Raw genomic sequence first — 17,969 nt, forward strand, 5'->3', positions numbered from 1 at the left:
GCACAGGTCATCTCAAAAACTGATATGACAGAAATTCAATAAAGACTTTAAAGAAATTACAATTTTTAGAAACACTTACTCATAATGAAGTCGACTCTACTTATGGCCACAATTTACGTAAATCAAAAACCATTAATAAAATTTTATAAATGGAAATCAATCAAGCTAAATAAGTGATAAAGAACGCTGTACACCACTTTCAGAAAACAAAAGAGTATGCACAGCAGATGATCTAACTCAAATGACTATTAATGGCATTTTGTTGCAACAAAATGAGACTTCACATATAATAAACGTGGACATGTCTGGTAATGTACAAATGATGTATTCCACCGAGATGACTTCCTTAAATCTATACAAAATTAATTTAAATTTCATGATATAATAGCCATCTCAGGTAGTAAAGTTCTTGGCATGCACTTAGATCTGTTACATGCCAAGACATTTAACAAGTTCTGGGAAGAGCTAATCACTAACTTTCCTTTCATTACATATAAAATATTTGATATGAGTGCATAGAAAACACTGCCTCTAACAGTTCTTCTATTCTTTGTGTATATGTTGCCACAGGGCTGTGTTTACCAAGGTGATCCCCAACAACAGCCCAGGAACATGTTTACCAAGCCATTTCCTAGCAACACTAGGGAGACAGACACAGAGAGCAAGGTGATCTCATAAGTTTCCTTTAATTTTCTTTTTAAAATAAGGAAAATAGGCTAGAAAAAAGTGCCAAGAGTGTCAAAAATTTTTGTTTACAATGAACAGGGGAAAACATCCATTTGCAGAATTTTCAATTTTCTGTATTCTTAATTCTCAGTGCTTCTTTATGACAAAAGATAATTTTGATCCACTGATATTATGGATAGTTTGCTCTTCATTCTATTCAACATTCTTACCTGGCAATGCTTCTTCATGTAGTACATTGTGAGCAATCAGTGTGCCACTACCAATTACTCATTCATCTTCAGTTACCAAATATACAGTAAACAGACTTCAGATCTGTTGAATCTGAGCTTCTCATGGCAGTGGCTATGAAGAGTACTATCTGAAATGTTAGTAAACTTCTACCAGGCTAGACGGTATCACAACCCACAAGGTAGTACTCTTCAAACTCCAGTCAGTCTTCTAGGAACACAGACATTATCCTGACAGCAACAAGATCTCACAAGCATCTTATATAGGGTGTTTCATAAATAAGGAACAAACATCAAAGTTCCTATTTAACAAGTATATGACACATTACTGAAGGCTAATAATTTAAATTTCGTCCATTGTCCTAGTTTTCTATATAAAAACCACAAACTTTAGGAAATAGGTTATATTTCCATCTCCAGGTAGACAGGATATGAAGACAACCTCAATTTGCTGGGACTCTAGGTAAAGTTACAATCATGCTGCATCCATCTGAAGATGGAAACATGACACATTTTTTAAATGTTATGGTTTTCATACAAAAAATTATTATATTTACATATGAGGCAGCTTTGAACAAAGTTCAAAAGGCATAGCAACTTGGAATCAATTAATCTGCAGTCAAAAATGTTTGAAAACAATAATCATAAACAGTCAATCAAACTCCAAAAGTAAAACAGAAGCTTGTCCAGAGGTTAAAGTAGTGGTACAGGTTTCAAACTCTGGTCTGCTAATAGCATAGATACTGTCAATATTAACGGCAGCTTCAACTACTGTCAAAACATTTACAGTATTCATACAATTTCATTTCATCACCCCCCCCCAAAGTCTAAAAAAATCTGAATATGAACACAATTCTCATAATTGCAAAGAGAGAAACTGGAAAATGAACATAATTTGGGGATGATCTGTTTCAACAGTTTTAAATTCAATGTACTTGCTCTGAGCCTTACGAATACAATGAACTTCAAGTAGATGAACAATAAATCGGGAAGGATTTGGAAGACGAACACTGCACTGTATATTTTAAGATGCTACAACAGAATCAGGTTGGAGGGAGTTAGATAAGTATAAGCCTACTCAGGAGAGCTCATCTCTATGATTTGACCCTAGGTTCTCCAATTGATAATGAGATATATAAGATTTAAAGTTCTCATGGCAGTGAATATAAAAATTACTGTCTCCTGGTATGTGACATAATGTAGTGTGGTAGATTATTACCAGAGTTTTGGAAGAACATGCTGCTTCCATCATCAGGGCATTTCCAACACCTTAAGACTACACAATCATTCCCCACAGTGATATAGGTATGAGTTCATAATCATGCATGATTGCCTATATGACAAGTGTTGGTCACTCTCTGGGCTCTCTTACTGCTCTGGAGCATCTACCTAGCTCCAAAGGGCCATTTACCTCCAAGAAGAAAATATGAAGAACAGAAGACCAGTAGGAAGACACAAATCTAAGTGTCAATAAAAGTACTAAAATATGTCAAGTAGGAAAAGTGTGGAAGCAGTAAAGGAAGAGAGATTCTAGGACATGAAAACTGAAAAATAAGATGGGGAATATATGTTCCACTGGTGACAGCAATGATGACTATAGTAATCATACATTTCTTTCCAAACTTTTAACATCATTTCATTATTAATTACTGCTTTAATTCAAGCCTCCCAATATATGGACTATTGTAAAAGCAATGCGTTGCATAATCTGTTTACATGCCCTATATTTCATTTAGCAAATTCACTTGTATAGAAGGACATTAGACAGCAATGTCATCATATATTTAACGAGACTTCTGGATTCTGTTCAGTGCCACAGAGAGCAGAGCAGTAATTTCCTTCTGGCCCTTGTGAGCATAGTTTTGGGTCCTGTCAGAACCCATGACCATATTTCTGTTCATTCCAGCACCATCTGTGTTTTGAAATCGGGTCTCCTCTTCGACGTGATGAGGGGCAGATGTCACATTTGTTGTGGCGCCCAACGACTGATTGCTAGCATGGTCCACAGAGAGCAGAACAGTAATTTGATGCTAGCCTTTACCAGCCTTTCAGTATAACACAAGACTTTCATATCTCCTGGTACAATCTTCACTGTCACTTCTCACACCCTCGAACCCACCCCCTTGTCTGAAATTTTTCTTCTGCGCATTCAAGGTTACTCTTGGCCTTGTTCGAAGTTACGTGACACTTGCTTTAATAGTTTTTCCATATATTGCTTATACTTTGTGTATTTCTTGACAGATCCTTCGGGTTTATGGGACATGCATATTTCATACGGGGGGCAATAGTTTGATATTAGTTGGTAGAGTATGACATTTTTGGGACAGCTGTACTTGTGAAAGTGGAATCTGGACCTTGTACCCAGACGTACATCAGTCTCCTTGCATGTGACTTGGCGAATCCTGAAACCTAAAAGGACAGCTATTGGAGAATATGAGGGCTCATGGCAGTGAGTGTGGAAGTGAGCACAGGCTATCCTGTACCCAGATATCTCTCTATACGAGATGGAAGTCATAAGGCTGATAAGGCAAGTCTGTGCCGAGAGCTCATATTACATGCTGTAACAAACACTTCAAGCTAGTTACTCTTATCCTCATATGAATCGATTCAACGCTCCCTCACCCAATCACATGCCAGGCATGATGCGATACATTCCAATGTTAATCAAGTTTAAAGGTGCACAAGGACAGTAAAAAGATCCTACACTTAATTTTGAAGAAAATATTATAACATACATATATTATCAGAAAAAACACATTGTAATTTGGCTTGAGGGATCCCAGTTTCTCCCTTTACATAGGAATGTGAAATAACTGTTCGTTCCTTCAATATAAAACATCCAGTACACAGAGGAAACAGAAATCAGAATGGATATGTCTTGTAAAACACTGACCTACCGTTGTGATGAAAATCACATTCACAGCAGCAGTTTGCATACGCCACAATACATTGTCAACTCTGTCTGATGCAGCGAACACATAAAGCCAACTTCTGTACCACAAAAACAATTCTGAGAAGAGCACTAACAGGTTTCTCAGTTATCAGTCTGCTTGTATTCAGCACATTCAGCAGCACACTAATGTCTTTTATTTGCTTTCATTTTATACTTCGTGATCATGATAAATGACCAGCCCAGAAAGAACTTACAGTTACTCTGGACAAAATATCCAACATAAAACAGACAAATGTTTTACAGATCACTTACAATCAGTTTCATGCACCTATCAATCCTCTGTCTAGCTCCTGGGAAGACACACACCTTCACAGAAATTGGTTTGAGGCTTTTGTAATTACATCCTGAGAATGATATAAAGGTGCTCTCTCCAACAGTTCAAAATAGAGAGGAAAAGCATTGCAGAAACTGAAAATATGTCACAATGCCATGTTGCTGCTTCTAGTTCAGAAGTTCTTATGTTTAAGGACTGCAAAGCATTTTTCTCTCTCTCTTTCAACTGCACAGAATGGCTGCAAACACCAACATTGCTTTATTTTCCATTATTCAGCAAACAGGCAGTTACTGTACCCATAATTGGAGTCCCACAAACATATATCATTACTCTGAAAATAACCAATGCCAGGAGAACCACCAGATTATCAGAACTAGTGCAGCATTTTGAAATTGTTACAATAAGTCTGAGAGAGTTGAGTTACATGCCAACAGATAGATAACTTAAATTTTAAGGGAAGTAAATGCCAAAAGCAATGTTCTTGTAGAACATGGTCACAGAACATAACCTTATTAACTTTTCCCATGTCGCATATATTTCATATTTTTACTGTAGTGGACTTATATGAGGGAGGAAAAGACAGTACCAACAATATAATTGGAAAATTGTAATGGAAAAAATAAACAGAACTTAGGAATGTGGGATGTGAGGTTTTCATGGTGATGACTAGGAAAAATATTGTCTTCTGGGATGTGATACTGTGTTGTCTGTCTCCCTCTTCAAGACAGACCTTGAATACAGAGGCTGCAGGTGTAACCAAAACGTTGGTAACTATCTATCAGGCCACACCATAGCTCAAGCGGATAGTCGCTGACTTCCCACCACAGCAGCCCATGTTTGATCCCGGGTCTGGTCAAGTGGGATTTGTGGTGGACAAGGTGGCGCTGGGGCAAGTTTACTCCGAGTACTTCAGTTTCCCCTGCCAATCTTCATTCCACCAATTGCTCCACAATCACCCTCACCTATCATCTGGGGCTGGTACAATAGGCCAGATGTGGCTACAGAACAAGAAACTTAGTCCCAACCCACTAGCAAAAAAAAAATACTATCTATCAGACTATATGGCATACCATGAGGCAGCATTCTTCAGAACTTGGTACTTTCAGTAAGTTTTTACAACATGGGAAGGGTCAAAGTAAAAAAAAGTAAAGATATCCCTGTAACAGGCTGTGGAGGCTCATAGGGTTGCAAGATGTTGAGGTTCCCACATTTTCTAGACAATTGGGTCATAGATGGTGGAAAGGTTGTCAGCCCTACGTGCCTGCCACCCTCCCAAGAATATTCCTGGTACTCATTTCTGTTAGAGGCTGAGTCGACCCCAGGGACATAGTGCAGCTGGAAGGATTAGGTCAACTGAAAAAAATCCAATGACTTCATCAGGATTTGAACACGCAACCTTCCAGCTTGTAGCTTAGTGCCTCAACCAACTAGGCTTCCACGGGGTAAATGTGAATTAGTACGGAATTTTATTTTACCATGGTGCTTACTGCATTCACTTTAAACTTCAATGGCCAAATGCAACATGGTCACCTACAGCTTCTGTTATCTTATGATAATGTTGTAGCATTCGGAACATTTACATAATTATTCCTTGCTTTGTCATAATTGTCCGCTTTAGAGATGGAAAACATTTCTATATACAAAGGCAGGAACCGCTGTTTCAGTGGATAAAGTTTAAATGTGCATCTGAGGATATGTTTCTTCTATAACACAGAAAGATATCTCACAAGGGTTCCTCTAAACAGATATTTTCAACTTCTACTCGTATATGAAGGCAGAGAGCCAGAAATCAAAAAACTACTTTCCTGTATTCAGGGGGCTGAATTCATCAAAATCTTGGCATTAATATTTCCATGATCACATTTTCTCATGTCACACATATATAGGCGAAAATAAAAGTGAAGGTGAAACAGGAATATCATCTGGGTATATGGGTAGATCAACATAAAGTCTCTCTAAAACTTGCATACATGTGAGCATGAGTAACCTCACAATTTCTAAGTCACAACTGTTCAAAACATGACTACAAGATCTTGCCTTTTTTGTGACAATGGACAAGTTTCAAATGTCTAATAAATCTCTTGTCAGGTCTGAATGTCTTCAATGGAAACCCCATTTCATTTTAACCTTTTACCATTAGATAGCAGGAAATATTTTCTTCACAATATCATGGCATAACAGGAGGTGAAGAGTGACTTCAACTCTGAAAGCAGAATATTTGTCCTTAGAAATGCATTGTACACAGAGGACATAGATCTACATCTGAAATTTGTCTGTAAAAGAGACTAAAGTCCAAGTATTTGCCACATTTGTGTATAATCTACATTTTACAAACCTTGTGTAATGCCAGGCATTTACTCACCACTAGAAGAATTTTATGTTCAGTACAAAACTAAATCCTAGTAGACTGGTCCCTCTTCTTTGGATTAAAGAAAACTAGTGAAAATGATACATTCTACTATTTTAAGACAAAAAGGTAGTATTATGTTGAGATTGTGGTCCTAACTATTCACATTTCTCTCATTATAAAACACAATTTCAAAGCTAAAGAGGTATTGTATGTGACCAAAGAGTATAGTGGTCAGAATTCAGGTCATAATCTTCTGGAATATGACATGTAATAATGTTAACAGGTACTGTAACAGATCTGATTAACATGTTGCCAGGCAATGGCTCTGTAAACACGGTCCAATATTCAACAATAGATGAAGATGTGTTTTCTAAGCCATCTGCACTGAGCTGCAGTGGAACAATGGGGTTATGCAGCTAACTTCTAAGCAACGGCTCACTAAATACACACCGTGTAGGCAGTGACATCACACAACGTGGATAGAGATCACGTGACATGTTTTCTGTAGGTCTATGCCAAAGGTTTGTGGGGGACAGCAAAGGCTGTTTGCAGTCAGTCGTAAGCTGGAGGAGCGAGTAATAGATGGACTTCACTTGAGTTCCGAAGTTCAAAAGAAAATAGTTACAGCAGTCTTGAGAGTGTAAGAACTAACTGTAGTTATGACCTGCAGGTGGTTAATAAATCCAATTACCAATCAGAACCCTGTATTTAGTCGCTGTGACACCTGACAGTACCAATGTTTTGGATGAACATGCTGCCAGAAGATGAAGATAGCAGGCTGTTACAAAATGTTGGTATCTACCTAACATACTACATGGCACTACATTCCAAAAGACCACAATCTGAAATCTAAAATGATATCCGATCATCACAGTTGTCTACGATGTGACGCCATGTAATGTGGTAGAACATTATTAATATTTTGGAGGAATACACTGCCCCCATCTTCATGGTAGAAGGGTAAAAATTGGAGATGAAGGCTATATTTCCTCTCAAAATAGTGTAATGATCCACCAGACTACATGATGTCACATCCCAGAAGAAAACCCGAACTCTCAAAAAAGAATGGTACCCACTTTAACAGGAAAACTACAAAAAAATTTTAAGGCACGCAGTTGTTAAAAAACATTTTTTTCAATCAATAAAGTGGACATGGAAATAAGTTTATGAAATTAACTCCACTTTCAACATTAGCTTAAAAAAAAAATGTCAATTCTGAGATGTCATATGACTGGAAAATCTACACAGTTCAAACTCATGACGGGTTTAAGATATGCACATTGCAGCTTGCATTAACACTAGGAACACAGGTGCAAGTCCTGCTTTGAGAATGGATGCCTGTCTGCCTATTCCTATACTGTTCTTGCAAAAATCTGAGCCACCAACCATGGGATCATAGCACTTCCCATAATAAGGACCTAGCAAGCCTTTATGTGAGAGTTGTCCTAACCTAAAATCAGGTTTTAGCAGCAAGAATAATAATCTAGAGGTGTGCAAATATAGTGCAACATCAAAAGACTACTGAAACCTCAATTCCAGCACCTCACCTTCCAACATGACCCTGAAACAAAATTGGTGTCTGCAGCCAATGAATCACCCTATTGAAGGCTCAGTCTTCCTGGGTTATTACAGCCCAAGATGAACGGTGTCCATCTAGAAGAGCAAGAAGGAGACTCGTGTACGTCGTGCATCTCCCTTGGCCCGACGGGCCATTCCAAACTGTCAGATGGATGGGTCCGTTCCTGACCCGGTGCCCAACTTTCCGCCCTCGCCACCGGCTCCTGCTCCAGTTCCATCCTCCTCTCTGAATGGGGAACCTGACACGCCGCTTCGTGATGACAGTCCGCGGAAGTCAAGGTTATACTGCAATAAATGAAAATGGCTTTAGATTGAGGACAATGGGATGATGCCATGTAGAAGTAAAAGTAAAGTTGTCCCTGTGTCTAATTAGTTATGCACTATGCCATGAATAAGGCCGCGCCACAGCTCAAGCGGTTAGTCGCTGGCTTCCCACCGCACCGGCCTGGGTTCGATTTCGGGTCTGGTCAAGTGGGATTTGTGGTGGACAAAGTGGCGCTAGGGCAGGTTTTCTCCGAGTACTTCGGTTTCCCCTGCCAATCTTCATTCCACCAATTGCTCCACAATCACCCTCACCTATCATCTGGGGCTGGTACAATAGGCCAGAAGTGGCCACAGTACAAGGGACTTAGACCCACCCCTCTTGCAATAAAAAAAATTCCATGAATACATATGGGTGAGTGGAGGTATAGCTGCACCACTATTGACCTCAGCACTAGATGGAGGCGTGGTCAGCTTCACACACATGCCTGGTACCCATTTGAGAGGAGGCTGGGTAGGCCCCACAGCCAGTCAGGATGCTGTGGAGAAGAGAAGAATATTGCACTGCTTGGAATCAAACCCAAGCTGTCCAGCCCACAGCCTGTCACTATACCAATTGAGCTATGCCAATTGGAGGATATTAAAATGTACCTTAAAATAAGACGGTAATGATCAAAATTCTCTATTCTGTAATCTCCTTGCTTATTCAGGTACCGCACGAGGGAAACAATTTTGAGGTTAGGAAGACTTCATAATTGTGAAGATTTTCTGCTGTATGCTGTACAGTATGGTAAAAAAAAAGTAGAGCTATCCCTGTACCAGGCCGTGAAGGCCCATAGGGTTGTGAGACGTTGAGGGTCCCACATTGTCTAGACAATCAGCTCAAAGATGGCTGTAAGGTCGTCAGCCTTACGCTCCGGCCACGCTTTACTCCCCAGGAAAATTATTTAATTAATTCCTGGTACTCATTTCTGTTAGAGACTTAGTGAACCCCAGGGCTTAGTGCAGCTGGAAGGATTAGGTCAACTGAATAAAATCCAATGACCTCATTGGGACTTGAACCCGTGACCTTCCGGCTTGTAGCATAGCTCCTCAACCACTACGCTACCGCTACAGTATGTGGCTATGCATAACAACAGGGGAATCAAAATGGTTACTTCACTGATACGCAGTCAATGTACAGTAAAGCTGGGTGGCTTTAAGACTGCAGTCTTCTGGGACATGACGCTGATTAGTGTGGGAGATGGTTGTGAATGCTATGAAAAAAATATATTGCGTCCAATTTTGGGGTCAAATAGATTAAATTAGATTACAGGAGCAGGCATTCCACAATGTCTGTACTGCAACTGTCATGGCCAATCTTAAGATACTGTCACTCACTTTGGTGGCGCAAGTGAAACACGTCGTCACCACTTTAGAAATTACATCCATAAGGCCCTTGGTCTCCTGAATCACATTGTCCACCTTCGTGAATGTGGCAGCTTTGCCAACTGTGGGGTTCTTCACTGTGAACTGCAGCTGTTGCACGTACGTAGGAACACGATCCAGATTCTCCAGTAACTCCTTTTTATGGATTCCTCCAGGAACCTAAACATAAACACAGGCCAACTTTTTAGGTTATACAGTGAGCAATATTAAAAGTATTGGGTACCATACACCACATTTCTGAGCTCTTGAAACATATAAGTCAGAGGTAAAAGGTAAAGCTGTCATTGTGCTTTGTTAATTAAGCATCACATCATGAAGATATATGGGAGAGTGAAGGTAGAGCTCCACCATTCTTGATCTTAGCACTAAATGGAGGAAAGTGGTCAGCCTCACACCCCTGCCACTTTACCTCCAGGAAAACAGCCCCAAATGCCCACTGTATATCAGGCTGGGTGGGCCTCAACAGTTGGTCTGGATGCTATGGGGAAAAGAAAAATCTTGTGTCACCCTGTTTCTGGGGGATATTAATATGGGGACCTGGCCCTCCAGGCTGTGGGAATCTTGAATCTGAGACAGTAAAATATAGTCATGAAGCCTGCAGGACTTGGACCCGAGAATGACTACACTGGCGAGGACCAGCAGCAATTGTAAACAGCATTACCATTCTACTGTCAGAGAGGGCACCGCACATCAACAACCTGCAACTGTCTGATAGTAACAAAAATCTGCTCTTTGGCCCCATATGGGTGCTTGACACTGAGACAAATTGGCTGACTGGCCATCGGTCATAACATAACTTTGACTTACAGTTGGTCACTTTTGAGTCAGAGGTTGGAGTCAGCAGTTAGCAGCACAGTTCGTGATTAACTGTCAGATGTCTCCATAGTCGCCGTAACCTAGCAACGCCTAATGAAGACATAACAAACTGAGAAGGCTTAGTGTAAGCTGTAGTGATTTGTAGAGTATGTGAAGTAGCAAGAGTGTTATAATTATTTGTAGATACAAGTTACAAATGTTCAGTAAATCCAGTTATCAATCCAAACCCAGTTTCTAGTTACTAACACATGAAAATATAACTGGACCTCAACGTATTAACTGCCCCCCCTACAAATGGATGAATTTCTGTACCTGATATGAGAACTGCCGCACCACTTTGTACAGCCTGTTGGCCTCCTCGGCAAAGTACTCGGCCTGGGTGAAGAGGTCCTGTGTCGTCTTCAGAGCACCTTCTCCTCTTGTGAACTGGTACATGGAGAAGGCCATACTGCTCATGTTCTTCGCTCGCTTCACTATGTCGTTGTTTTCCTCCAAAGCAGCACCTCCACCACCACTCTCCTGCCACTTATCAGTTTCGGCATCCATCTCTGATGTAATCAGCTTCATCTCGAGACCAGCTTTAGCAATCTTAGCTTGTTCCTGTTAACGAGCATTTCACCTTAGCTTTTCAACACTTTTATCACGACATTTTTTTTAAAATACTGACATGGCCTCAAGAACCAATTCTGGTTTTACTGTGTTTCTTGTTATATTAATGTTTACCTGGAAAAAAGTTAACTATTTTGATTTACTGTGTAGTTCATGTAGCTATGCTATCAGCAATTCAGACTATAAACCTTTGAATGTTTGGATAATAATGAATCGGAAAGGACAGGGAAGGAAGTGGTCATGAAGTTGTTTATGGTACTATTCAGGCATTTGCCTGGAAGGACTTAGGAAAATCATCAAAAATCTCAGTCAGGACAGTCAGTGTCCTGCTCAAGATTCAAATCAGACATCTGCACATTATAAGTCTGAATCATTACTGCTTCTGCCAATTTTCTCGATATTGCCACTTAAGATTATATTCTTTAAACAGGAACAATGATTCAATTATTCAGGGTTGGCCCAGTAAACACGCTAGATAGATACCAGTATACTGGGGATTGTCCTCAAACAGTTAAGGGTAAGTTCCAGTATTACAACATGGAAATACCATCCCATGTCATGAGTGTCTATACTGAAGGGCCCATTTATGCAATACAATCTCACCTTGTCCTTGCACAGGGGAAAGCCTGGTCATCATAAAATAACAGGGCCTAACATGACATAACCATATGCATTTTTTTTTCCTGTGGTGCTACAGGCCTCTATCTGTAGATAAACACAGAAAAACGCACACAAACATCCATGCCCTGAGTGGGATTCGAACCCACGATCCCGGCTTCCGAGCGAGCGAAGACAGTGCATGCCTTAGACCGCACGGCTACCGTGACCAGCTATAACCATATGCATATATAACAATATTTTTATATATGGATGTGGAGAAGTACAATACTTATTCAAAATATTACTGTTTGCAAATAATTAGTTTAATTTTTACCTCAGAATCCAATCGAACAGGCTTCAAAGGTTTACTGGTTGTACCATGTTTCTGTAAGAAATTAATACAATTTAGAATGGCTTATGGAACATGAATTAAAAAAATCATACACAAATGAAGGAAGCATGCTCCTTCAGATCCTCAACAAGGGACATCATCAAGACCTCTTGTCTTCTGTAAATTTAAGTGAGATGGACCATATAATTTGCACCACAAAGCTTCTGTTCAGAGAACAAAGACAGAAATTTTAATATTTTTAGAAGGAAATAGCTGAGCTTTCTAATTATATGCAACGTCATTACAGCAGATGACTGTGTAGACACATTAATTACTTCACTAACCAACAACCAACTTCCTATTAGTAGAACCTGAGTGTTCAAAACCACAAACACTGAGGCCAGAACTGGACAAAATCCTAAGCCAATTCCATCCACCACCCACTTTTACAACTGATTTCCCTAAGATCCATATTTATATTATCTTCAGTCACGCTCTCAGCCTCCTAAGCGGCTGCTTTTTAATAAATCCACCCAGAAAAATTTTGCCTCCCTTATTCTAACTGTATGGCCAGCCAATCATAACCTCATAGATTTATCTATCCTAACAATATCAGGTGATCTCTACACATTATGAAGATACTTGTTACATAACATGCCACACTTCCTTTATTCCTTCTGTATTCAAATATTTTTCAGAGCACTTCATCTCCAAATTCATGCTGTTTCCTTCCCTCAAAAGGTTATGCTTCACAGCCTTATAAAACACTAACAGAATTGCTGTTTAAACAGCTTGCAAAACTTATGGGGAGATTCAAGACTTTTCGTCCCATAACCCACACAGAATGGAAACAATACTAAAAGATACAGATATATGATTCTACTAAGGGCGTTCTGTATATAATGCCTCCTATTTTTTTTAAAAGAAAACTACAACAGATACAGAAATCACAATAACACAGTTAAATAGAGCAAGATTTCAGCTACTTACAGCTATTTTTCCACATAATCACCACCATTTGTTATGCACTTTTGCCATTGATGAACAAGAGCCTGTATGCCGCGCCCGTAAAAGTTTGCGCCAGCAGAGGCTAGCCACTTTCTTACAGCTGCAATGACAGCATCGTTGTCTGGAAAATGTCGCCCACGTAGTACGTCTTTCACGGGCACAAAGAGATGGAAGTCTGAAGGTGCTAAATCGGGACTATAAGGTGGATGTGGTAGGACAGTCCAGCCAAACTTTGCGATGTGCGCGGTGGTCGCCAAACTGGTATGGGGTCTATCGTTATCGTGTTGCAAGCGAAAGGTTGTCTGCTTCTCTGGCCTGACTTGGGAAATACGGGGCTTCAGCTTAGTCAGCGTCGTCTTGTAGTGTTCAGAATTGACAGTCCCTGGTCGTTATCTGCTGATCTGTTTGGATGAGACGCTGTTCATTGTGAGGAGTGGCAGCTGAGCAGGGACGCCCATGGCACGGCTTGTCATGCACTTCACTTTGGCCACTGTTGAAACGCACTACGCACCGCCTCACTGTGCTGACATCCACTGTATTGTCTCCGTACACCTTTAGCAAGTGTCGATGGATGTCAATGGGTACAATTTGTTCGGCAGTGAGAAATTCAATAACACATTTCTCTTTCATACGTACTTCTATGTCAGACGCCAATTTGGTAGACTGCTCTGCTGTCGCTATCTGTCGCACGATAACCAAATTAACAGTACATTGGCGGGAAGGTTCAACCTTTACTACAACACCACCAACATCCAGCTCAGACATTACATCATCATCATCATCAGTAATCTGTCAGACGACAGGTCCACAGTCTCTTCCAAAACAGTTTCTCCACTTAATGCAATCTTCTGTTTTTGGAAAGAGACTATCCAGGAAAAGTGATAATGTGGTAGTTTTTCCATTTGCTTTCCACATCGCAGTACAACAGCCGTTCAAACCACTCTGGTCACGCCTGTTGCTATACGAACTTGAACCATCTCGAGCATCATTTGCTCCGTGCTTCAAGTCGCTGCTGTTGACGCTGCTTCCGACATCAGTTTTTGGTGTCTCTCTTCGTCTGATGCCTACCCTTGGACCTGTCCAGCAAGGGAGGCCAGTAGCTACGCTACCGCTGGTATAGCTCTCAGGGTCCTTGGCATACTCAAACCCCCTCACCACGATAAGGTGGAGACACCAAGGAGGGGGCAGACATTACATATTAACACAAAAAAATAGGAGGCATTATATAGGGAACGCACCACGTACATCTCTGACGTTCTGGAAAATTATACTAAACTCTAAACCATATTCCTATAGTCCTGCTAGGATCTGACAACCCCTCAGAACTAGCTGCCTGAAAACAGTATTGACTGATAGCCATGTGCTGACAAGGCAAAGTTGGCAGTTATATGTTTTGCCTCATGAGTTCTGTTCTGTCACAAAGTTAATGGCTGTGCTGTGATTGCTCGATCTTCTGGATGTACATATTGCCATCTCAGGCTCAAATGCGGAAGTGACAACAGCGGTACATTTCTCCGCCTGAAGTAGGACTTGACATGTCAAATGCAGGAAGATCATTAAATCCTAGATGGATGGTAATTAATTGAATTTCAAGCAATAGTACACTCACCCCTGGTCTAGGAAGGGACATGTACACTTGCTTGCTGTCATCCATGGAACGGCCACAAAGATCGACCACATCCTTGGCAACAGCAGTCACATCCGATACCAGCGCGTCCCACATATCGGCGAAAACTGCCAACAGAACACTGGGGAAAGGGTATCCATGCTCTTAAATCCCTCCCTCCCTCCTACGTCTATCCCTGACACAGGCCGAGCATCATCATAAATTAAAGAAGCAAAACACATACTTGCTTTGTCCACTTACTGTTCTTAATTGAATACAAGACAGGCTCATTTTGTTTACTGTCAGTTAAAGGGGCACACGGTAGCGTAGTTGGTTGAGGCACTATGCTACAAGCTGGAAAGTCGTGGGTTCAAGTCCTGATGAGGTCATTAGATATTTCCAATTGACCAATCCTTCCAGCCACACTATCGCCCCGGGGTCGACTCAGTCTCTAACAGAAATGAGCACCAGGCATTTTCCTGGGGAGTAAAGCGAGGTCGGCGTGTAAGGCTGACAACCTTACCGCCATCTTTGAGCCGACTGTCTAGATAATGTAGGACCCTCAATGTCTCACAACCCTATGGGCCTTTACAGCCTGTTACAGGGATAGCTTTACTTTTTTTACTTTTTACTTACTGTCAGATAAATTCTAAAGTGTTCTGATGATGGTGTATAACACTCAGAATTACTGGGATTTTGGACTTTGTCCAAAATCCAGTATTCTAAAAATTAACCAACGTAACATTTCAGAAACTGGCTCTGTCTTCATCCTCAGGTGATTAGGGGACACCTACTGTGTTGGGTCCCTGGACCAGTGACTGGGGTTAGCTTCTTCTAAAGTACAATAGACCACTGTAGGTCATGGAGCAAGGGCCAAGAAGGCCCACCCCTCATACATTTATTCATAGCTCCTTCTAAAGCAGTGCTTCTCAATCTTTGTCAGACTGCGGCTCAGTAAATTCTTCTTTTTATAAGACAAGGGCCCGGTATAAGCCACCTTTGTGGTCTAGTGGTTAGAGTTCCTGGCTACAGATCCAGAGGTCTGGGTTCAATTCCCGGCGCTATCAGATTTATTCTGAGAAGAGGCGGGTCTGGAATGGGGTCCACTCAACCTCGTGATGATAACTGAGGAGCTATTTCAAGGAAACAGTGGTTCTGGTCTAGAAACCCGAAATTAACGGCTGTGGGGATCCGTTGCATTGACCACGTGACACCCTCTATCCGCTAAAGTTTGCACGATCTTCGCTGACAATTGGCGGTCACTCAGTCAGTATAGTTAGCTTGCAGACTAAAACCACGGAGTTTGTTTTTGTCTTGGGGGCCCAGTAAAATTGATGCCAGGGCCCAGTACCAGACTGTGTCCCAGCAGTTGAGAAACAATGTTCTAAAATACCAAACAGAGTAAGTGTCTCCTGCTCACATGAGGACAGAAACATAACAAGTTTCTGAAATGTTATGTTCTCTAGTTTTTAGAACACCAGATGATGGGAAACGTCCAAAAACTCAGTAATTCTGAGTCTGTCAGATCTTACGACCAGCCACATTTGAACATCATTCTGCATGTTGAACATTCAGAGTGCACAAGTGAACACATGTCAGCCTGCATTTCTTACCTCTCAAACAATTTACTGAGAAATATTACTCAAAACAAAGTAGAAAACAAAAGTTTGTCTCATCTAAACATTTAAATTCAGCTTATTTTTGGACATATAAGGTGTATGAATGATATGCATCTGTGCTGAAATAAATATGATTTTACAGCAACAGACTTGGGCAAACTAACCTGTATTTTTTAGTCATGCTGTCTGTTATTATTGTGCATTAAACTGTATGCTAAGTGTTAGGCACAAATACAGTGAAAACCTAATTTAAGGTTTCTTTGGGGAGCAGTGGACTTGATTACTGATTTGGAGAAAATTTTATATGGAGGAAACACCCTAAATCAAGGAACATTTAATTTGATTCCAGTGTATTAAGATTTTTAGTGTTTTCTGGTATTTCAGTTTTTATTTATGGAAAATAGTATTCCAATTGTTTCCCCCCCCCCATTAAAATAAGGGTCATATTTCCAAGAATGTAACACACAAAAACAAATCAGGTTCTTGGCCTAATATTAAATTACTTCACATATACTACAATTATTTCTTTGTTTCAAATGAACCATTTGACTCATATTACAAAACTGAAGTGAATATGAATTTCCGTTACCTTCCAAATTCTCCTTGGCAATTTTCGAGGTAGGGTGAATAGAAAGCGTATGTGCCGCAGTTACAACCTGCGGTCCGTATATCCTGAGGTTGATTTCTGCATATTTTGCCGATACTTGGAGCATATCCGTGGAAGCAGTGTGCCGCAACAATTTGCACACCTGTAAACACAACGCACACAACAGAATGTTAATATCCTGGATATGAGTTCTCACAATGGGGACTGTGAAGAATGCTGTCCACTGGGATATGACAACATGTAGTGCGGTAGAAGCTTGCTGATGTTTCACAGCAATATATCTCAAACTTCGGGGCTGATGGGTTATCAAAGCAAATAAAGTAAGCACCAACCAAGCAGTATCCTGTTTGCTTAACTTACTCTTTCACCTTGAAGATGGGGGGTAATGTATTCCTATGAAATGTCAGTAAACTCCTACCAGACCATACCACACCATAGCTCAAGCAGTTAGTCGCTGGCTTCCCACCGCGGCGGCCTGGGTTCGATCCCGGGTCTGGTCAAGTGGGATTTTTGGTGGACAAAGTGGCGCTGGGGCAGGTTTTCTCCGAGTACTTCGGTTTCCCCCGCCAATCTTCATTCCACAAATTGCTCCACAGTCACCCTCACCTATCATCTGGGGCTGGTACAATAGGCCAGAAGTGGCCCCAGTACAAGGGACTTAGTCGCACCCCACTAACAATAAAAAAAAATATATATATATGTATATATATATACCAGACTGTACAGCTTCAAATCTCAGAAATTAGTACTCTTCACAATATGAGCAATTTACTGTACTTTGCACGGGACACAAAAAAAAAATGTTAATTACTAATTCTATGACAAAGAGTCATTCTTGAATCCATTTCTCAGCTGGTCGAAATGTATTCCACTTCTACCAAACTAAAGGTTTATCACCGTATTTAAAAACAGACTGCTTGACCTTATTTTGAGCTGTTTGAATCCAGTTTACAATTTCACACATTTCTCTTCGACCCATTTTAAATAATACCTTTCCATCAATGTCTTTGTCTCC

General features: G+C 40.6%; 1 protein-coding gene across 2 annotated transcripts in view; it reads right to left on the reverse strand.

The window, feature by feature from the left end:
- Positions 1–5,504: 5,504 nt before the first annotated feature.
- The window catches only part of LOC111866862 (alpha-catulin), a 41,270-nt gene continuing 28,805 nt past the window's right edge, over positions 5,505–17,969 (reverse strand). For both annotated transcript variants that reach the window (XM_023856193.2, XM_033752441.1), the window contains exons 8-13: positions 16,937–17,096; positions 14,732–14,856; positions 12,118–12,168; positions 10,887–11,174; positions 9,711–9,917; positions 5,505–8,354 (exon numbers count right to left, since the gene is read on the reverse strand). In XM_023856193.2, the coding sequence (XP_023711961.1) occupies positions 8,214–8,354; positions 9,711–9,917; positions 10,887–11,174; positions 12,118–12,168; positions 14,732–14,856; positions 16,937–17,096 (972 nt within the window). In that variant the 3' untranslated portion in view covers positions 5,505–8,213. The remainder of the gene's footprint in view (positions 8,355–9,710; positions 9,918–10,886; positions 11,175–12,117; positions 12,169–14,731; positions 14,857–16,936; positions 17,097–17,969) is intronic.

Source organism: Cryptotermes secundus, unplaced genomic scaffold, assembly GCF_002891405.2.
Source record: "Cryptotermes secundus unplaced genomic scaffold, Csec_1.0 scaffold673, whole genome shotgun sequence".
Lineage (NCBI taxonomy): Eukaryota > Metazoa > Arthropoda > Insecta > Blattodea > Kalotermitidae > Cryptotermes > Cryptotermes secundus.